Source organism: Lichenostomus cassidix, chromosome 1 (genome assembly GCF_008360975.1).
Source record: "Lichenostomus cassidix isolate B80296 chromosome 1, HeHo_3.0, whole genome shotgun sequence".
Classification (NCBI taxonomy): Eukaryota; Metazoa; Chordata; class Aves; order Passeriformes; family Meliphagidae; genus Lichenostomus; species Lichenostomus cassidix.
In genome coordinates this window covers 33,715,365-33,738,238 of record NC_139479.1, presented here as the reverse complement: position 1 = coordinate 33,738,238, position 22,874 = coordinate 33,715,365, and the positions used below count along the sequence as shown (strand labels likewise).

Below are 22,874 nucleotides of genomic sequence, written 5' to 3'. Positions count from 1 at the left end.
GCACCTGAAATGTTTTCTGCATACCAACAGGGAAGAAAAATAGAATAAACCATTCTGAAGGACATTCTTATATGAATTGTATAGAAGCAGCACAGAGGTAATTTAACAATGCTCCATGAAAGGAGCACAGTGGAGAAAATCTTCCTTATTTAGAGTCTATCGGTTTTTTTAATCTGCTTGCTTTTAAAGGTTTTATCCTAACAGCAGGAGTGGACATTGCATTTCTAACAATTTTAGGCTTCTGAAATTCATTTTTGTGAGCAGAGATTTAATCAAAGCAGTTTACAGTGTGATTTATCAGATTGATTTTGTGGGTCTACCGGAAGGTGGGGTGAGTCTTCTTTTCTCCCCTTCTGCCTTCTCTCCCTTTTTGGTTGACTCATCGTGTTAGCTGGATCTTCATTAGCTGTAACATGGACATCTAGCTCCTAGTAGATGTCAGTTTTCAGATGGAATACCAGTCCTAGATTGCAGAAACCCAAAGAGAGGATTAATCCCATTCCCAGACTTGTGACTGAGAAAAAACCTCAGCCATGTGTCTCAAGTCTTTCCCAGCTGCCCAGTCCTCCCAGCAGGATCTGTTTCTTGTTAATTCTCTGACCATGTGGTCTGCACTCCAGGTAGCAAAAGCCCTGGGAGTGCAGCTCGAGTGGGAAGATGCTCTAAAGACCCATATGGTGGCTTAGTGACTCAGTTTAACTCTGCTAACTTGGAAAGCTGAGTTATAAACAGAATTAAAGAGGAGCTATGCAAAAAGGAAATTGAGCTATGCAATGATATATGTACAGCTTTTTGTAGTATTCGCACAGAAACAAGCACATCACCCACATCTGACTATGCAGAGCTACTGTTTGCAGCACAGCAGCCATCAGATGATTCAAACTGACTCCAAGAGCTAACCATAAATAAAGGTGGGCAGAACATGCTTTGCTAGTCTCCTATTTGATTCCACAAGCTTGTAGCTGATAAAGTATATACATTAACTATTTTGCTGTCAGAATTTGAATATCTGATCAGGAATAGTTGCATAAATTAATAATCAGGTGACAATATATATGGTCTGAAGTGCCTAGGAATTTTCTCTGTATCAGGCTATGTTTCACCAGTTCCCCTGAAACAATACAGAAGGAACTCTTCCTAGAAATATATAGGATGCATAGCTATTGTTTTAATGATAAAAGATAAATCATTCTTTCAAGCCTTAGTCTCTTAGGCTGCTTGTAGTCACAACTATTGTGATGCATCAGTAGTCTGACCATCAACCCAGAGAGAATTTGTGTGCATAATGAGACATCAGCTTCTGACCAGTCTTGGGAGGTTTTTTATGTAGTTCATTAAATTTAAAATAGAAATGACAGAATAGCAGCAATTAGCTATTTCAGATATATCTGATGTGATTTGGAAAACTTGTATAATCTCTCGGTGCCTCAGTTCCTCACTGAGGAAAGATCAGGGACCTGTTTTTATGTATTCATGCCCTTCCCCATCTCTCCCATTAAATAAGGTGCATTTCCTCAGGCAGGTGTTAAAGGGGTCTGATTCAGTCTAATGGTATTGTAATCACAACACTAACAGCACTGTGTTTATAATTGAAATCTTTCACTTATTCCTCTTGATTAGCTGAGGCCAAGCATGCTTATGTAGTATTGCACTCCTTTATAGGACTCATTCCCACCCCTGAAGCTAAGTCAGCCTACCCTACAGTGTACCTCAAATCTGCACATTGCTATCTCATAAATCTCTGCCTATAGGATTTGAGAGAAACTGGAACAGAAGCATTGTATCTAAAGTTGACTTTCACTGTCAACAGCTGGCTATTCATTGTAGCAGATAATTTTTAGAGAGCAAAGAGACATCTCCTCCAGGAAATTACTTTCTCTCACAAACCTTGAATTGGTGCATGTACATAAACATAGTTTGAAAAGTGTGACAAAAGTAATCCATGACAAAAGAGATGTTACATTTTGAGACTGCAGATGCAGAGTAGAAGGCTGCATGGACAACTGCCAACTCTATTATATGAAACAGAAACATGAAATCAGCTTTAAAACAGAATTAAGAGAACCAGATGGTGACAATTGAGTCACTGCAGTAGAAAACTGATTTCAAAATTCCCTTCTGCCAACAAACACGTATCACTTTCTGGATCACTCCCTCTATCTGCTGCTGTCCTTCAAGCCTGCCTCATTACTCCTTTGCAGTGAAACATTTCGTTAACAGCCCCAATTTCTGAAACTTCATTTTCACTTCAGCACAAAGCAAAAGATGAGATTTTCCCCTCTTCCTCTCTTCATGTAAACAGAGTTGGAACTAAAGAGCACCCCAAATACCCCCAGCACATGATTGCAAGCACTAGCTGTGTTGCCACAACAAACTGGACTGCAGGGACTGTGAGAAGGGAAAGACCATGTCCTTTTGTCATACGCATGGGACTTCGTTGGAATTGGCTCCATGCAGGGCTCAGATGCCTGCGAAAGAAATGGCTGTCAAGCACTAAGCATTGCTTAGAGCATGGGCTTTCTGGAATGTTAGCAGTCATTCCTTTTCACAGGCACCTAAACCCTGCGTGAAGTAACTGCAGAGTGCATTGGCTTTATGGGTATTTTAATTATATGACTTGCTGTTTTGATCAGCCCAAATCCACACGTGGTTTGGATGCATTACTTTGATGGGCTGAAACTATTATTCAATTCAGTGTGAGAATCTATTAAGGATGGAGAAAAGTTTTGAATTCCTACCATTCTTGCTTTTCTGAATAAATTAACAACATATGAAAATAAAGAAAAAATAAAATAAAAATATTTAATTGTTTTGAATATTAAGAAAACTTCAGAAAATATATGTCAGGTAATGAGTTTCTTTCCTCTGAAGTCAGAAATGGCAGTGAGTTACGGTGTAAGAAAAGAGGAAGAAACATGCTGCCATCAATTCAATGTACAAACCACATCTTAACCAGACAAGATTTACGTGTTTTTCTAACAAACAGAAGACACAATGGAAAAATAAGTTTTCTACATTTTAAAAATTAAGTACTGGGGTTGTGGTCAGATTTGCCACTACCACCACTGGATTTGAGATGCTAAGTCACATCTTCTCACTTAAATACAACATATTCTAAATATAGTCCAATCTCTCCAGAAACATTTACCTTCCTTTATCTTAGTTCATTATTAGAAAACTGTGGGTTTTGTACATCCCCACCATAAGATCATGTCTGATTAACATCAGAACAAGGAAGCAGTTGGATTCAAACGTTTGAGATAAAGGCTGTTTGTTTAGCCTTACCTTTGATAATTAAACTTCAGCAAACACATGGACTTAAATATTTTCTAATCTAAGGTAAAGATTAGCTTATTGAATCTATTTATCAGGGAAATCTAGATATAAATCAGTCACAGTAATCACTGCCAAAAATATTTTACTGAAAGAAAGAAGCACCCAAAAGACAAAACAGCAGTTTTTAAGGCTTTACTGTTAATAAGCTGAAACATTTCATTGATCTTCGCTATGATGTTTCTATAGTTGGATTTTTTTGTTTGTTAATTTATGATTTTTTTAAAAACATGAGTATTTAACATACATACTGAAATGATGAAACTATTTCCATACATAATTGTAACAGTCTCTGTCTGGGATGAGAGAGAAGATCTTTAGGTCTCTACGTCTTCACTGAATAAGCCATCAAAGCAAGGGGGATTTATGGGATCCTTCCTTTTCCAGCATTGCTCTGCTGTGTGTCCAGTATGTAAAGATAGGGAAAAGCAAAGAAGAAACAGTTTCTATGCTCTGGAAAGGATCATACCAGCTAGCAAATGATAAAAATTATATTCTTTGATCTCTTCAGCCCTTTGTAGCAGAGCTTGTGAAATATTTTGTCCATATTTGGCAACTTTTGAAAAGACATATAAATAATTCATTTTTGACACCTTAGATTCATTTTTGAACCAAGACCTGGGGTCAGATCTTTAGTGAATAAACTTTTTAATGTGAACAAAGAGGCTTATCTGTTCCAAACCCCATTACCAGAAAAAAAAAAATCCATTATTACCCCTCCAAATCCAACTTTTGGTGTAAAGCAGGAATGCAGAATATCAGTGTGTATGAATAAAGTGGTTGATTTCAAACTCACTTATTATCAGGTCAACCTATTTCTCCCAGAATGACATTCAGTAGTTTTCAGTATGGCTTGCAATTGCATATATGATAACTGCAAATTACCTTAATTTACAAAGTACCACAGTTAAAAGGACAATTTCAGAGACTAGGCTGGGCAAAGCATCAGATATGAAGAGTTAAACAGACAGTCCTACCTGTTCAAAATGAAAGATTTATTTGTTCTTTTTCCTCATTTGTTCTGTGACTTTTCTTTTTTATTTAATTTGGTGCACATTGGAACATGCATATTAGCCACTAAAAACCAGGAGAACAATGGCAAGTAGGATAGGATCTTTCTGGGATCCTAATTTCATAGTCACACTTGAACTGTGTGATTTAATTTCTTCTTTAATTTGACTTCTTCTTAAAAGATAAAAACTTATTACAATATGTAAACAGTTTTGAAATGTTTTTTTTCCATATACAAAAATGAAAAAATAGTAACAGCTCTGACTTCAGAGTTAGTCATGCAGAGATGTGTCTCCTTAGAGGTACTTCAAAGAACTTGGGTAAGGTTCCAGTTGGTGTTTGCTTATTCAGAGGTGTGCTTCAGCCCCTCAGTGGGAAGTGGCCCTGACAATGGTCTTTTCTGAGGGAGTGCCTTGTGAAAAGGGAAGTCTCTTGAATCAATTTCTCATTGTAGTCCTAAATCAAGACATCCTCCAGTGCTGGTCTGTCCTGCTTCTTAGCCCAAATGATGCTTAGGTACCCAGGGTTTAACAAGCATTAAAATTAAGGTAAGTTTTGGAAAAAAGAATATAAATGGTATTCCTCTTTTGACTTCTCAGTTACCAAGAGATTTAAAATTTATTTGCCCTATATTGTTATTTCATCATTCATTGATCAATTTCTACATTGTTTACTATCAAATATGTGATGGGGGGTGGGGAGTGTTGAAAAATATGACTTGACATCCTTAAATGAAGTGTAAGTTTTAGGTACTCTTAATCAGACAAACAGTCCCTGTGATTTCCTTTATTTAAGATTGTACATTAGAACAATGAATAATGATTTCATTGTTTAATGGTTGAATTTCCTTTCCAAATTAGATACAACAAAATTTTCAAGACCACTTGAAGTTGTCTTTTTTTGACAATTTTACTTTTTTTTTCCTCGAAGAAAAGATATGTATATAAAAACTATTTATTAAAAAATTAAATTTTGCATTGAGGAGGATATAATAATCAGCCCCAGAAACTTCTCAAAAATAACTTTATTCTAACACAATGACAGTGTAGATTTAAATTTAAGGAGTTTATTTTTCAGCCACTTAAAGTAACAGCTCTTAAATTTTGTGAAGCTTGTTTTAGCTATTTTCATTTTTCTTGCCCTGACTGTCTACTTCCCAAATTCACCAGGTGGGCTTTGCACAAACAGTTACAATGTCTGCAGCTGCAGAGGTGGATGGGCTGGCTGCTCCCCTTACTTTTCTTCCGTTTCTTTTACTCCAACAACCCATTGCTGTAAATCAGACATTGCTGGGCAGCAACATTTTTGACAGGACAGTGCTTGGAAAGTATTTTGGTTTGGGGTTTTTTGGGGGGTTTTTGTGTGGTTTTTTGTGGTTTTTTTTTTTTTTTGTTTGTTTGTTTGTCTGTTTGTTTGGGGGGGGTTATTTGGGTTTTTTTTTGGTTGGTTGGGTTTTTTTTGTTTGTTTGTTTGTTTTCTTTATGGTTATTTTTTAGATGATTTAGATTGTTGAGATAATTTCTATCCCACTAGATTAACTGGACTGTCTGCAAGTGTATTTGACCAGTGTGCATTTTTCCAGAGACAAAAGAACCAGAGAGTCTTATTGGAAAAAATTTTCCGGCAATGAATTTCATTTTGCACAACAATGACTGAATTTCAGCACCATATGCTAACTCAAAGCTCTCTGTAGCACAGAGTGAGGACCCCAAAGTCCTGTCTACATATGTCTGAAAAGAAATCTGTGATGATCTGTCTTCCAGCTCTTCTATGCTGGCATAAATGAAAATACATATTCTTTGACAAGTTGTGAATCAAAATCTTTTTATGTATGGACAGCTTTTTGTTCCCTCCTGGTCACTTTGGGTGTAATTATGCTGCAGTGCTTTCACTTTACTGTTTTCTGTGGACTAATTAATTGTATATAAACATAAGAAATACCCTTTGGGGTCAGCCCAGCTGTCCTTCTGCTGTTCTGCCTGCAGCAGTAGCAGGAGATGTTACTCAGAAATAATCCACAAGTCTGGCCACCTCCTGCAGCCCATTCTCTAAATAACCCCCCAGCACCTGCAGCTACTGAACTAGGGATGTGAGCTTGCGCATACATCTCTAATACTTTTAGTAGCTCTCCAGGCACCTGATTTCCATATATTTGTTCTCTTTGCAGCCTGCACACACTGTCCAGCATCACAGCACCCCTGGGAGAAGGTGCAAGAGCTCATTGCACACTGAGTGGAGAAGAGCCTCTCAGTCCTGTACAAAAGGTACTCATAGGAACAGCTCATCTTGGGGAAACAGCACTGGGCTCACCTGAAATGTCTTTCTCTGACTCAGGTTAGATGACTTTTTTACTCAGACTTTAAAAATCTTCCTTGTCAGGCCCTCTGTGTCCTCTCTACAGTTAATTGCATTTATACTGCCTCACAGATTATGTCCATTTTTGTTTCTAACACCAAACGTTGTTGCTGCTGTAAGATTTATTTTGTTCCTTTTCCTGTTCCACATCCCCTTTTGACTTGTGTCTTCAAAAATAGTCGTCAATATTAGCCACAAATATTTCAACTGGTTTGGTGTTTTCCATCCTCATTTTTCCCTTTCTCCTAATTTAAATAAAGTACTTATATATTCCAAGAACTGTTTTTAATTGCTCCATTCCCTGGAGAGGGATGAGTATGTCAAATAGTAAATTGTATATATTTTATATTTTATATGTTATGTTTTATATTTTTAATTTTTATTCTAGATTTATTTTATATTTTATATATTTTATATTTTATATTTTATATTTTATATTTTATATTTTATATTTTATATTTTATATTTATTTTATGTTTTCCCTGACCTTTTCTCTTGCCACACACCATACTGTTCCAGAAGCACCACTAATGGCAAAGCTCACCCCTTCCCTCTCCAGACAATTAGAACTGGCTTCTTACCTGGGCACATCAAGCAGGAGAATTTACTCTTTTTGCTGGTCATGTGCATGCATATTGTAGCTGCTGATGGTGCTACAGCTGAGATCAGTCCAGAATGAACCAGATGGGGAAACCTCTGCCTTAAGAGCTTTTTATTATGATTTTTTCACAGCACTTGAAAAACAATGACAGCATTCATTAAGTGATCTCTTTTTCACTGAATTTTGGCAAAATAACATTATAAATTAATCTGTGTATGCACGTATTTTTAAGTGTATATGTATTTTTTTTCCCATGAAATTTCATTGCAGATTTTTTTTATGTGCTGAGCATTCACACATTTTCCTCTACATGGCCAGTGCCACTTGTCAGCCAATGTATTGTGAACATTTTGATATGGCTCCAAGTGCTGATCCCTGGATACAATATGTCTTGAGAATTTAAAACGGAAAACAATCAGAGCCAAGATAAACCAGTTAGTGAGTGAAAGTCTCTGAACACGAAGAAGAAGGTCTCAGACATTGTTTTCCATTAAAGCAACTTTTGAATGAATATTCACCCTTCAGAGAAATAGCAACGCTCTCTTACTAAACTTTGATCAGTCTGAATCTGTTTACTCACTGTATTCCAAATTTAGCAAACACCTGAAATACTCTTACTGATACTTTTTCAAATGGCAGGATTGACCCCTTCTTACAGTTCATATTCTCCTAAACCAGGTAACACAAATCACAGTCTAGAAATGAAAGTTCTCCACAGTCACAAGAGGCTAGATAACATGTACAAATAGAGCCACTGGGCTTGTGTCTAGTCATAATTATGTCAGGTGGGCCCTACCTAAACTGCTTGCAGTGACAGAATTGTCGTATCTGAGGTCTTGGCTTGAAATCCAAGCTGTGCTCTCACTGAAAACCAGTGCACTATGGCTCATGTCCTCTCTGGCCCTGGCACCCAGTTAAAGAGTGGCCTTGGACACAAACATCCTGGGAACAGCAGGCACCAATCAACCAGACTTGCAAGCATATGTCATTTGATATCTATATTTTGTACCTTCTAAGCATCTAGGTGACTTTTTCCTAATATTTCACAGATGCAAAATGAAAACATCATGTTCTAACTGCTTTTTCAACCAAACTTGGAACTAAAGAGTCTCAGTTTCTTCAGACTGTGGCCCAAAGCATTTGCTATGGCACGTGTCACTGTCATTCCTGTCCTGCTGATATTAAGCTTTTTCCAGCATAAGACACTGTTTGCCACAATCCTGGCAAGTGGACAACAAGATCTAAAGGGTAAGTAGAGTAACAGTTCATCCTATGCTAACCATACCAGATATCTTATGTGAACTTGCCAAGCCATTTTCTACAGCCCACAGAGACCTGCGCTAGGAGAGGTGTCCAAGACAGGCAAAAGTGAATCAACTAACTTTGAGAGCTGCAGAGAGCAGTGATTCTCACTGCTGAAAGTCATATTCAACAAAGCTCAGAAATTCCTGCTCCATATTAGAACAGAGGTCCTGGTAGAGCTACTGGGCATGCAAGCCTTGCTGAAGGAAAAATCCTTTCTGTACACAGTGGAGGATCCTCTCTTTCTCTGTGTAATATCATTGTAATTGCAGATGCACTTAGGCTACGTAATGTCCTGTGGATCACCAAGAATGATGCAAGAGTCATTTTGTCCTGGAAAAATAACCTGACAAAAGAAGAAACCAAGAAATACACTGTGAACTATCTTTTGATTTATAAGTTCTTCAATACCACCAAGGAAAGAAAAGTAAGTTCTTCAGAGGTTACACATAGTTTTAAGTAAAATAATATATTTCATCATTCAGTAGATGAATTTGCATTATTTCCCTTTCAATACTTATAACTGTCTACATTCATGGAATTTCTTCATGTTTTTCTTAGGAAAGACTGCAGGAGAAGGAAAAGATAATACATCTTAACTTACACTCTGGTTTTAATGCTAAAGTTAAGACACAGCTTTTTGCAAAAGAAACAGAAGAGATAATTAAGGAGAGTGACTGGACAGAATTTACTTACAAGGCACCTCCAGGTCAGCTATTTCCTACTTCTTGTTAAGTCATACAAGCATTTATGATAATGTCCTGTCTTTCATGGGGAATTTATGAAAGCTCATAATTATCTTCTGCTACTCTTTTTTTTTTTTTTTTTACAGATATGTTTAGAATATGGTTCATAATACCTTGAGATATTGCAGATTTTTTTCCTTTATTAGACATGTTCAGATTCAGAAAACTCCAGCTCTGTTGAGCAAGACGTCATTATGACCCAGCCACTCTTTCCATTTTCCCTAGCAACTTATGTCTCATGAAGGTTGCCTTCTGTATCACATGATTTCAGCAAATCTTAAAAGAGCAGAGCTTTTAATTTAGTTTTAATTGGTTTGGTAGGACTGTGGTAAATAGAAGACATGCTTCCCAGTTTTCAGTGTCTAAAAAGAAAAAGATTATTTTTTATCACGTAGCACTTTTTCATGCTTCTAGAAATAAGGCTCAATAGTGGGTTTGTAAAGGCGATCATCATGCTGTTTTAGGAAATCAATGTAAAATAAACATGACTCTTTTTACCATTTCTTTGTTGCAGTCTACATTCAGAATCTTTCATGCATCATATATAACATTTCTTTATTCAATTGCACCTGGCATATCAAAGCAGAAGCTCCTGAAGATATACAGCTCTTTACCTCATACAGGTAAGGATATTTAGCAGAATAATCATGAAACCATTATTTTGGAACTAAGTCTTTGATTTAAAAAAACTTATATTTCCTTCTCACAGACATGCAGGAAAAGTTTTTGCATGCCAGCAATATATAAAAAATGCAAGGAAGAAAAATATTGGATGCCATATGAAAGAAATATATTTCCAACCATCAAGGAAAATCAATTTAAATATAACTGTGAGAGATCTGAGAAACAGTTCAAGAGGACTGTCTTATTACAAAGCTTTCACACCTCAGGCAATAGGTAAGAATTGCCTATTATTGTTTATTAGGAAAAGTTCATTTATTAATTATTTCATGGAAAACAAAAAAAGGAAATAGGTGTGACAAGGTCATAATATTAATTCTAACTATTTAGGCATTCATCTCTGTGGGAATGTTACACGAAGATTAAACAAAACTGATTATGGCTCAAAGTCTTTAATTTTTTGTCTCCGGTTTAATAACATTGTTTATCTATAATTTTGATTTAAAAATAGGTAAGACTGTGAGAAAATGAAACTTAAAAGCATTACACCCTTCTTTTATCCATTTCTTTCTCTTTTTTAATAGTGCTGAGCAAGTGTGATTGAGAAAAAGAGCATAAATAGTCACATCTCATTTATAACCTGAATTTAAGAATACGAATGTTCTCAAACATTAGTAGCATTTTTATTTATTTTTTAAGTTAAAAATATCTTGGAAGTTATTTTTAATTATCAACAGTTTTGAATGATCATATAAAATTACTTTTCCTAACTTCTCTGGGAAGTTTGAATTAATCTCATGGGTAAGAAATTCACCTGAATTTTAGCACAGATTGCAGATTCAAATGCCTTTTAAATCATTAAGATGTTGATCATATTCCAGACTTGTAACCTGGGAATCAGTCATAGCTCAAGGGATAGCAAAAATATAATTCAAAATGATAAGAATTTATTCTGAGTTAGAGCTCATTTAGTCTTTCCTAAGACATTAGAATTGTTTGCTTTACCTAAAGCTTTACACTGCAATCAGAGCCAGCTATAATCTGACATCTAACAAAAGGCTGAAAGGGAAATGTTGCCTATTACTGATATCCTTGCAGAAGGGAGGCATGGTCTGGGAGCAGCATTTCAGAGACCAAACAAAAAAAAGCTGCTGCTTACTCTTCTCATGGCTCATGACGTGCCCCCACCCTCAAAGGCTGCTACAGCAAGCACAGCATGGACCAGTCGTGCTGCCACTCACCGTCTCTGCCTCTCTCTGGTTTTTCTCACTGGCACCACAGTGCAGCTGTGTCATCCCCAGACCTTGCTGACCCTGGCTACAGAAATTTGCCGGTTACTTATGCCTCTGCTGGGAGGGCTTTTTCAGAAAACTCCAGCTGCGGTTCTTCCTTTCACAGCAGCGCAGCAGCAGCTGGGAAGGGTTGGGGATGTTTGGGTACTGCAGCACACACTGAGGATCAGTGCCCTAACGTGCTAAAAACAACTGTAGACTTGCTTATATAAATCCTGGGCTAAAATCCTGGGGACTCAAATATCCCTTGCTTCCGATCCTGTACTTCCTCTGTAGCAAGTCCTTGCCTGCTCATTTAGAAAGAGAGATATTTCTTAAGCATCTGCAGAAATCTTCATGTATTGAATCAGACAGGTTCTCTGGAAAACAGGTTGTTCAGAGAAGTTGTGGACACCTCATCACTGGAAATGTTCAAGGACAGGATGGATGGGACTTTAATCAACCTGGTCGAGTGGGAGATGGCCCTGCCCATGGCAGGAGAGGGGGAACTAGATGATGTTCAAGGTCCCTTCCAGCCTACATTAACCCATGATTTTCAGAAAATCGAGGTCTCCTCAACACCAATACCGACTCTAGCGAGGACCTGCTCCTCCTGCCCACTCTTGCTGCCTTTCCTAGAAAGATATGTGAAAAAACCCAACTCTGTCTATTTTGAGACACTCAGTGAGCAGCAACTTTAAAGAAAATGTGTCACTCACTGAATGTCTCCTTTGGGTGTGGCAAACTCCAAAATACTCAGCTGTGAATTTTAAGGACTAATCAACTTTCATTTGTTTCACATCAGCATAAATGTGAGAAAGAGCATGAAGTACAGAAGGTCTCTGTGCTTTTTATTTTTCAGAGAAGCTGAATCCACCAATCAACATCTCAGTTTCCCTTGAAAACAGAAGTATTAAAATTCACTGGAAACCTCCACCTACTATTGGTTCAGCAAGAAAGAAGTGTTTTTTGTATCAAGTGAAAATAACAGATCATAAGGTAATCAGTTTTTTGGTAATGCACACAGTCTGTATAACAACTTCCATAAAAACAAGGCATCCCTCATATTTAAGAGAATTTAATCTCAAACAAACTTTAAAGAAATCTCATTGTCTTTAATGAATAGTCCAATTTTTCTTTCTGGTAAAAAGTGAAAAATCAATGAATTTTATGAAATCTTTCAGAGGCAGGCTTGCATTGAAGTGAATTGGATGTTTTTTTCTTCTATATTAAATTTGAGTTGTGCATTAGTATCACATGCACTGTACTGGCTTTTTTTGTTATAGAAAAAGAAGTATTGTCTGAAGGACAGGAAGGGTTGACAAGAACCATGGGAAACAAGATTAGAATCTGAAATGTAGGCTAAGTCTGAAATCAAGGCAAAATTCAGTAATAAGGAAAATCCTATTATTAGGAAATACAGTTCAAATGTGTCAACACAAAATAAGGAATTAAAATATAGGCGGCAACACAGAAGAAAGAAGGTCTGTGGATTACACTGAACCACAAACTGAGTCAATCGTTCTGTACTCTTAGGCAAAGGTCAAATGTTTTTCAAGTGTATATGACCAGCATGTCACATGTGTGATGTAGGCTGTGACTAATTTGCCAGTCTAGCTGCTGAGTTTCACCTGAAGTTTAATATTGGGATTTGGGCAGCACAAAATATTAATAGACACCAGAACTAGAAGAGTCCTAAAAGGAAGAGAAAGAAGTAATGTACACGGGGTCAAATCCACAATCTACACCACACCAGTCAGCATGAGGAGAACAGATCATGCTTTCCTAACGGCAAAGAAGCAAAGATTCCATGCCTGTGTATGAGATTCATACATTCTACTTTGTAACCTCCTAACATCATTTTTAACTTTCACAAGCAAGATTTTTCTCTCCTGCTTTCTATTTTTTATTCCATCTTAAATTCTTAACATTTTTTATTTACAGAAGTTTGCTTCAGTTTTCGAAAGTGGTGGATGATTTAGAGATCCCTCTGCTTTAAACTCCATGTTTGGGCTTGATCTTTTGAAGTGATTTTGAAATGCTTTCTTTCATAGGCACAAGTAAAGATCTTTCAAGGTAGTCACAAAAATAGTGGACATACTTCAGATGAAAAATGCAATATTTTATTTTACCAGAGATGCAAGTTTAGCACACTACTCACACCAAAATATTGAAACTTGCAGTTCCATAGTTACTGTGTTCTTCCTGTACAAGGTGTGATAAAAAATGGAAGGGGAATTGGTGTTTTCAAATATCTTAATGTCCTGCCATAAATGATACCTCCTTCCATCTTATCAGTTCAAGTCTCTCTTTGTGTTCAGTTCTGAGTTTTAAAACTCATCAGATAAGAGTCAAATTGTGTCTGGGCATAAGAACTTGTTCTGAAAATCTCTCCCTACTAGTTGGAGATGTAAATAATAGTATTTGACATACCTAGTTTATATCTGTTTGCAGTGCAACGCAAAATCATTCAAAATAACCCCCCAAACCTCTCTTGATAGATTGTAAATGTCACTGCAGAGAACTATAACTATCCATTTCATAAGCCAGCAAAAAAATGTGCAGCACAAGTGAGAGTAAAGAAAGAGATTTGCATAGCAAACAAGGTCTGGAGTGAATGGAGTGAACCAGTATTTATTCACGATGGTAAGTAATCATGTACTTGCTATTCATAACTGTTACTATCAGTTATTACCATTCAATACATTTACGTCATTATTGCCTCTGTTCTTCTCCAGGTGGTTTTATTGAGTCACGCAGTGCCTAGGGGTCCATGGCAGACACCAGGCTCACACAGCTCTGCTGTAGTGGAGTCCTTAGTCTGAATTCTACTTCCCTGGCCTTTACAGGGCTATTCTCTTGAGTTAAATTACACCTGACCCTTGACAGCCTTTAGGAAACAATAATGGTCAGCAGCTGACAAGGTCCCAACACCACCATCCCCTCATGCCCTGCCTGATAGCCCTGTAAACAACAGCCCAAGTATCTCTAAAATTGCTTCCAACTGGAGTTAGTAAGCCAAGAAATCCAGAAAAGTCATAACATTCATCAAACCACATAGTCATTAAGGACTAAGTCTAAGATTTCTTTTATTACATTGGTGGAATAATTTCTTATCTGACAGAGGTAGGGAATAGTTTGGCTCTCATTTAAATATATATGCTCTGACCCTTACAGCTCACTTGAGCACTAAGTAAACAAGAGCCTTGCAATACTTCTCCTTCATCCCCTCTGAAGACAATTTAATGTTGGTGTGCTTACAAGGGAAACTTGTGCTTTCTGAGAAAATGAGAAAAATGGAAAGTCACAAAAATAGTGGACTACGTGCCGAAACTTCCTGACATCAGGTTAGGCAGAGGGGAAGTAGTACAATGGTGTGATGCTGTATTTTTAGATAGAAACTTGTGTCTCTGTGTTGGCATGCAAAAGAAAGTACAGTACTATTTCTTGGTAGCAAAACAAAGCAAGTATCATTATTTAATGCAACAGACTTTGTATTTTGGAATATGGCTTTTTGATCTATCGAGCTTCAAATACATATTTATCTGAGGACGGGAAATGCCAGGCTAGACACTATTATTTTTGAAATGGATTGAATGTAAATCCAGTAATAGGGTTTACTGGATGTTGGCTGCCTACTCTATCAGATGCCTCACTATATCCTACTGGTCTGCTGAAACCTTTTTTGGCCAAAATTAATTAATTCAATTTCAAAAGCATTCCACTTGAAGTAGCTGGAGAGAGAAACCTAATTGCCCTTCATGCTCACTGTGGTGAAGGAGACAACATTTCTGGCCATGAAAGTCTTGAAACGCTCTTTAGAGATTCTCCTTTCTTCTCACTGAAGACAAAGTGAGTCTAGGACCACAGCATTGGCCTAGGAGGGGTCTGCCTGGTCTGTCTGCCTGGCATCAGGCAGGACACATCTGAGGTGTAGACAGGGGAAATCAGAAGAGTTTTTCTGGGTGAAGGAATGTAGATTTACTTGCTCCCTGGCAGTCTTTTTCCAGAAGAAGGAAATGGAGCTGAGAAGTCACCCATTCTGGTTCCAGCCTACCAAACTTTGCTCTCAGCATCTGCTAGTCTCCTTTAGCTGTTTTCAACAGTGCTGCTTTCCCAGCTTCCTCTACAGCTGTTGTTGAGGTTCAATAATCACAGCATGTTTCCTCCACTGCTGGAAAGTTTATGATGGACAAGACCACCATGGCATATAAGCTGTAATATCTGTATGTGTTCAGTGCAGCATGCTGATTTACCCTGGAGTGTACTGCACATGTGCACATTTCCTGCGATGCAGCAATTTCCCTCCCTGCTCCATGGGAACAATCAGTGGCTCTTATAAATGGATCTGTGGACATATTCCATTGGAAAGTCATGTACTCAGCCAAATTTCTTTAAATATCTCCTCTGAGCCCAGACAAATTTTTCTGTTCATTTTACTCTGTGTTCTGTGGAAATTCTTCTATCTGCTTCTAACTGGGGACATTTATACATGGACTTTATGCAAGTAGCCTGAAAGGAGGAACATCCATTCAATATTTTATTTTGAAATTTGTGTGTTTTTCTGGTGTTGCAGAATCTCGTTCTACTGAAAGCCTTGAAGAAGCATGGCATGACCTGCTTTTAGTTTGTTTCTCCATGACATTCCACTGTTTCATCTAAGAAATGTGCAACATTTCTTTAAGAATACATTTTAAAAAGGCATATCAGCTTCCATTTAAAATAAAGCTGAAACATCAAAATGAAATAACATAATTCAAAACATAACTAAAATATTTGTTCTGAAATGTTCCTTTGACATGAAAAGAATTTGCTAATTTTCTCATGGGGAAAACATTCTCCATTAGTATTAGCACATGCCCTTGAAAAAATCTCCCAATTTAACCTGAACTGAGCTGTTTACTATAGAAACTTTCTGCTAAAAAAAGAAGTGTTTAATCAGCTTTATTCATATGTAGAAACTTGAAATAATTGGTATAATTTTTAGAGCTGATGAGCATTCATAGACTGCTTTGAAGTTAATAGTAATTCAGATGTGTTCTGCATTTTTGCAAACAAAGCCACTTGCTTTGGTTTCGAAGTTCTGTTATTTCTGTCAAACTTGGAGCATTTGCATCTGAAAAAAAACACCACCATGAAATGGTGTACCCAAAAGAATAAATGTGCTTCTTTTTCTTGCTGCTTTCCAAAATGCAAGAAGTAAGAAAGCAGGAGAAGCAAACGTCTTTGTGGTTCAGCTGATGATAAGACCAGAGCTTCCTCTTCTCCTGGGTGTGTGCATGATAAAGGGGGAGCAGAATGATGCAGAACAATTACCACAAACAAAAAAAAAAATGTACTACGCAGCCCAGAGCTTGTTCAGAATAAGTTTTCTGAGCCATCATCTCAGAAAGCAAGAAGAAAATAACTTCCTTGTTATCTTAGAGTGAATAAAGTAGTTTTATACTTTACAGAAGATAAAGCATATTCTTATAAGTTCTGCCCAAAAGTTTTTGAGTTTTTTCTTGGTTTCACATCAAATTTGTGGAAATAGATGAGTTCAAACTCAGAACTTTTGTTCCATTCTTTTTTTCTTTGATTTTGATCTAGATTGATCCTAAAACTACTGTTTAACTGGCCTCAGACTATTAACATTTTAAGAGCTGTTCCTGGCTGTTTCTCTTCAAAGTACTTAGTTAAAACCAATCCAAACTAGTTGTGGTTCTAAAATTAGATATTAAACAAAAAATAAAATTTGCCAGAAAAACATTTCTGAGTCAATGAAATACATTGGTATTTTGGTGTTTCAGGTATTTTGGAGGAAGAAATGCAATGTACAAAGAGGAATTATTTATTGAACAGTATAAATATGTACTGATGCCATCTCTTTAGGCCTGTGCCAAGCAGAGTTAAAAATGTAGGTATAATAGAAACCAAATGTTGTTTCTTGAGTCAAAGAGAATATTTTGTTTGACAAAATGCTATTATTTTTATTTTACCTTAAATCAGTCACAGCTGAGAAGCAGTGAGGAGGCAGGAGCAGGGGACTCATGGTGTGTGGAGATGGGAGGTAGCAACAGTAGGAACTCTGGAGCAGCTGGAACAGCAGCAGGAGTGCCAACAGCAGATGGACAGAGGGTTTGATATCCAAAGGAATCAAGGCTCTATCATGGAAGTATCCAGTGGCAGGACAGGCCATGCCCAGCATGTGAGAGCAGGATTCCAGGAAAAGGAGGGAATGGAGTCTGCTGGAGAGGAATGCAGCAAGAGGCAGTGTTGGAGAAAGACAGCAGCAAGGCTGAGTGCTAAAAGGAGGAAGGAACAGCAGTGCTGAAGTCAGAAGCCTTTTCCCCTAAAAATTCTCCAGGAAATGTTTCTTTAAACCTATGACAGTTCAGGAATAGTGCAGTATTTATGAATCTATATGTAATTCATCCATTTATGAACTACCCTAGCCTCTCTCATATAATTAACATAACTTTTCCCTCTTCTTTCCAAGAGAAGACAGTGGATATCCTCCTGCTAAGCCTCACATTGTTCTGTCCTCTGATTTTCCTTGGAGGTGTGGTGATGTATGCATGTAGAAGGTAGTGTACATTTCTGGACGGCTGTAAAAATTTCTGGTGGAAAAGGGGTCAGGATGAGGGTAAATAATACAATGGATAAAAGTCAAACACAGATATTCTCAGATAAATTATGTTGACAAGAAGCAGTTAATTATGCATTTCCAACTATTGTCTAACAAAGCAGTGCTTGGCAGTATGACATAGTGTAAGACACTGAGACTTATAACTCTTCTCTCGCAGCTCCCACCACAATACCCCCCAGATCCAGTTCACACCTTACTCTCAGATGTCTTTCTGCCACTATAAATGACATTTTTAATCTTGCTCTGACAACTGCCTCTTACCCTCAGTATGAGTTTACCCTGTACCTTCAGTTTCTGCATTTGAGGCCACCAATATTAATCAGGCCAAAGATGAACGGTATGTCATGCTGCCCAATTTCATTTCATAATCCATGGGTGTTATGAAAGCAGTCTTTCACTCTAAGCTGGACCGTTTACTAGAAATAGATAAAAAAGGGAAGTCAGGCTGATGGAAGGGATTTCCTTTGCTGTGCTATTGATATTATTAGTAGAGCAAAGTAACAGTAGTGGTCCTACACCCACCAAAAGTTAATGCAGCTAACTATCTCCATGCCACTATTTTTCTGCTTGGCTAATTAGCTTTCCTATTGACATAGGCTTTCTTGCACTGAGAAACAAACTTGTCCAGAATAGGATGATAATTCAAGAAACCTTAATATTTGGAAGGTGTAGTATGTAGATGGAACATCTATTAAAAATAAATTTATTGTTTAAGTAATGACTAATTATTGTTCCTGATTTGTGTAAAAGTAGTTATCAATTTTTAATTATGGAAAGAACACATAGGACTCTTTTTTTAAGCTATAGACAGTAGCATGCCACAAGTTCTCACTTTGCTTGGAAATAATATTTGTGTAGAAATCATAGGTTTCTGTATATCCATCCAGTCCTTTTAAAACTCTGGCAGGTTAGAAACCAGTCAGCTGAAGAAGAGCTAGGGAAAATGTTGAGAAAATTGTCTGCAGTGAAAAAAACAGAAAAAAAGTTTAAATGGCTTTAGAAATAGCAGATACCTGTCTTGGAACTGGAATATATATTACAAATCATTAATGCCTGATCTGTTCCTGCAGACAAGAATAGTTGAATGTCTGTTTCTCTGTCTTGTAGATATAGATGCCTGGAAGTTATAACCACGCCTGTTCCACATCCTTCAGATAATATCAAAAGCTGGTTGGCAGATGAGACTCACCACCAGGTAGTGTGGCTGTCTTTTTTCTCTCACTACATTGACACACATGGTATTACTTCCAATTGGAATGGTAAACATTGCATTTGGAGAAACAAGTGATTAAAAACAAAAAAAAAAAAAAAAAGGGAAAAAGGTATGCGCAACATTTGTAGCGAAGCCAGAAGAGAACAGAAAACTTGTGGAGGTTACAGGACAATGATCTCAGCAGACAAGAAGGAGAAAAACCTCAGGGAACTGAAATGTCTAGTGTGCCTCAAGGTGTTTCAGCATATCCACACTCAGTGGGCCAACATTTTAAGGAGTGATCACCCTGACTCTCTGAAGAATAGTCAGTTATGGGATGTTATACATGTAAGCATGTAGGCCAGTTATCAAAGGGAATTTTTTTGTGGAGATCTGCAAGCCATTGGCTGTGCTGTAGTAAATATGCACATTCTTAGAGCAAATAGGAGGAGGCTCCACAATGCACACAACATAACCTCCCCCCGCTGTGCCCCTGCTGTGGGACAAAGCCATATGCAGAGGTGTTTACTTTAGAGGAGCTGATGTGCTGTAAATTCAGGTGCTTGCTTATCTCATGCCAGATTACAAGATTTTAGTCACCTTGGAAAAACAAAGACTAAATATTTACAATATTTTTATGACTGTCATTAATGGAGCTCCTTGGCTCTCACATTCAAAGTTTCTTATTGCTGTCATTGTGTGAGTTACAGGAAAAAAATGTGCTAGTCAGGCAGTTTAGAGCTGTGTAACTCCAGGGAAGCTACACAGTGAACTGTGTTCTAGGAGGCGCAGTAAGATTGTTTCTTGCCTGGTTCTGCAACACACGAAGAGAAGGCACAGGTGTGCCCAAACATGGCTTTTTTTTTGGTGGAAAACACCATTGAACCAGAAAAGTGTAATGATGATTTTCTCTGCTCCATGTACTCAAAATATTTGTTCAGAGCCTCTGCAGGATTTCTGCCATATTATTGTAGTTACACTGCAATATCAAAATATCTTCTAGTAGCACATTCAGCAATTTAACTAGCAATTCCCAGTGTGTTCCCTTACGCTGTTTTCTTTCCCAAGGGAAAGATGTATGCCTTCCAATACTGTGTTTTGGTGGGTTTTTTTTTTGTATCCACGTGATTGCAAACTCTGATAGAAACCACAGATCATCTCAATCCAGGAATTATAATTTGTGTTGTGAGGCAAGGGGAATGGCTTGTTTTGTTTAATTTTACCTTCACAAAACAAATTTGTGGGGAAAATGATGTGTATATTCTATATATTCAAATGACAAATTGCAAGATGGAAGTGTATTGAACTTGCACCTGGAGTTCATTCCACAAGCCTTGGGCTTGCTCCTCAGAGCAGACTGTGCTACTCTTCTTCATCACAATCATCTTCTCACAAAAGCTCCAGAGCTCCAGAACTAACCTGAAGCCAAGTCTCTTATTCTCAAGATTCAGAATAATTTCTGACACTTCTGGTCAATATAATTTGACCAAATTTGATGCTAAAAGTGCCATATTGACCCTCACCTCAGCTGGTTAAAGAGTATATTTATCACATTTTCTAAGCAAAAGTCCTTCTCACCTGTTTTTATCACTAATTGTAAGCAAATTAAGTGATAATAACTGTTGTGACTATGAATATGGGCTGGCAGAAATAAAGACAGAATGATCACTATCAAGTTTATATTCTGCATATCCCTTCACATTAGAACTGTGTAAGCTGCTACGGAGAAGTCTTTGTATTCAATATATAAATAAAATCCCACCACAATCAATTATCATCACAAAAACTATCTCTAATATTACTGACAGAGAAAGAAGGGATTTCTGTCCCCAAACTGTAACAAACACTGAATAAACCTTTGACAGGAAGACTTCAGCATAGTTGGGTAATTGCTGTCTACATGATAGTAACAAATGACTGAGATGACACTGTGATCTTGTGATTAAAGTGACTGTTGATGACACTTCAAGGACAGACAAATTAAATGAAACACATGGAACATATCAGTCTTTTATATATTGCTGACAAATGAAGTAGCAAAGACATTGGTTTTGGACATTCTGAAAGATTCAAGACAACTGTGGAGAATGGTCCTGAGATAATTAATCCATTTTATCCAACAAATAAATACAAGCTCTGAAAGCAAGACTGTGACTTGGATGTAAACCCTAGGTACAGAGTCATGGGATCCTGGAGAGTGTCAAGCAATAAAATTAAGGTTCAGAACAGCTAAGCAAATTTGCCTGTGAGCAACTTGTAGACTGAGAGAGTAATTAATGTAATCTTTGTATTCCAGTTGCAACAGAGTAAGTAATCTCTACAAATTCCAGATATGCCAAATAAATAGAGGGCTTGTAACAATGTACAGAATTTTTAATACCACTGAATGCAGATGTTGTGCATAATGTAATTTTTCTCCAGCAGCAAAATATGTCAATGAAAATGGAGATGAACTCAGAGGTTATTCCAGGAATACCGGAAGAGAACAGAGATGAGAACATTCCACTGCAGAAACATTTGCAGGAATTCATGTTAGAAGACCTATAGAGATGATATGCCTTTTTTATCTGCATTCAAGAGCACCTTTCTATGTGGTGGACAATATTCTAACAGATCAAAGAACAGCTGAAATGGGAGTTTGTCTGAGCCCAATAATTTAAAGTATTTTGTGCTCTGACATTATGCAACTCTTGTAATTAGCTTTGGATCACAAGCAAAAGCATTATCTTGAAGTTTGTCTCTAAAAAAACTGATCTTCAGTCCACTAAAATTACAGCATCTCGGACAGTATGAGTTGATATTGAGGTCTGCTTGGGTTAAAATGAAATTAGTGTTTCACAATGCTACAATAGGTTCCAAATACTGTCTGACAGATCAAGACCTTCTGAAGATTGGCTGTTCATAATAATCTGATACCAGCTATTCAACATCTGATTGAAGTGGTCATGAGAAATGGTGGAAGCAGTGAATCTTTCTGGAAACAGCAAGAGAATCTCACAAATGTTCTCTAAAACTAAAAAAAAAAAATCCTTTTCTGAGTCACTGCATTTTGTAAGCACACATCAACCAAAAAGAAGAGATATGAGTGAAGACATAAGGTAATGTTGTGAATTTTTCAGTTGGTGAAATAAGTAAAACAAGAAAACTTGAGATAAGAAAACAAAGTTTTCTGCTGCATTGGGATTGTTTACATAAGTTTAACTCAGAGAAGTTACAGTTCAGAACTGACCAAATTTTGCTATTTATTTTCTCCTGTCCTTTTAAAGAAATCTTTCTTACTGATTCCATGAGGTGATGAGCTATGCTAGTCCATTTTTAGGTACACAATGAAGACAGATTATTTTAATTCTTAGTTGGGACAGTGTTTATTTGACTGGAAGAGAAGGAATTGATTTTTCAAGGAAGACATTTCTTTTTTGTAGGTGGGAAATACAAACCAATGATGGACATAATTTTCTGGAAGGTTTGGAAGATACTTAAAAATTACTTGCTTTCATTACTGATAACATTTTTCCATGTCAGAATAATACTGGTTGGATGAAAAAACAATATAAAATTTTTGTTTGTGCTTTTGAAACATAAAATTACTGAGATTCACTTCAGTGCAGAGTCTTGATTCATCTGAATGTGTTCTTTGTTTTGGTAGAAGGTCTCTCTCACAACAATGGGGAAGATCACACTATTTCTCCTTTATAACTAAGAATGACCTGTGACAAGTGGAAAGCTCAAGCTGAAAATGTCTGAACAACAGAAGGACTATAAATGACTTTGTTTGCTGTAAGATCAGGTTAATGACTGCAAAAGAGCAATCAGC

General features: G+C 37.1%; 1 protein-coding gene across 1 annotated transcript; it reads left to right on the top strand.

Annotated features, from left to right (window-relative positions):
* Nucleotides 1–4,806: 4,806 nt before the first annotated feature.
* On the top strand, nucleotides 4,807–22,660 carry LOC146444502 (interleukin-5 receptor subunit alpha-like). Its single transcript, XM_085056136.1, has 12 exons — nucleotides 4,807–4,892; nucleotides 6,512–6,678; nucleotides 8,350–8,548; nucleotides 8,875–9,029; nucleotides 9,164–9,311; nucleotides 9,863–9,971; nucleotides 10,058–10,245; nucleotides 12,103–12,239; nucleotides 13,742–13,886; nucleotides 17,719–17,806; nucleotides 18,976–19,063; nucleotides 21,482–22,660. The coding sequence occupies exons 3-12, from the start codon at nucleotides 8,446–8,448 to the stop codon at nucleotides 21,605–21,607; spliced, it is 1,287 nt and encodes a 428-aa protein (XP_084912262.1). The 5' UTR covers nucleotides 4,807–4,892; nucleotides 6,512–6,678; nucleotides 8,350–8,445; the 3' UTR covers nucleotides 21,608–22,660.
* The last annotated feature ends 214 nt before the right edge of the window (nucleotides 22,661–22,874 follow it).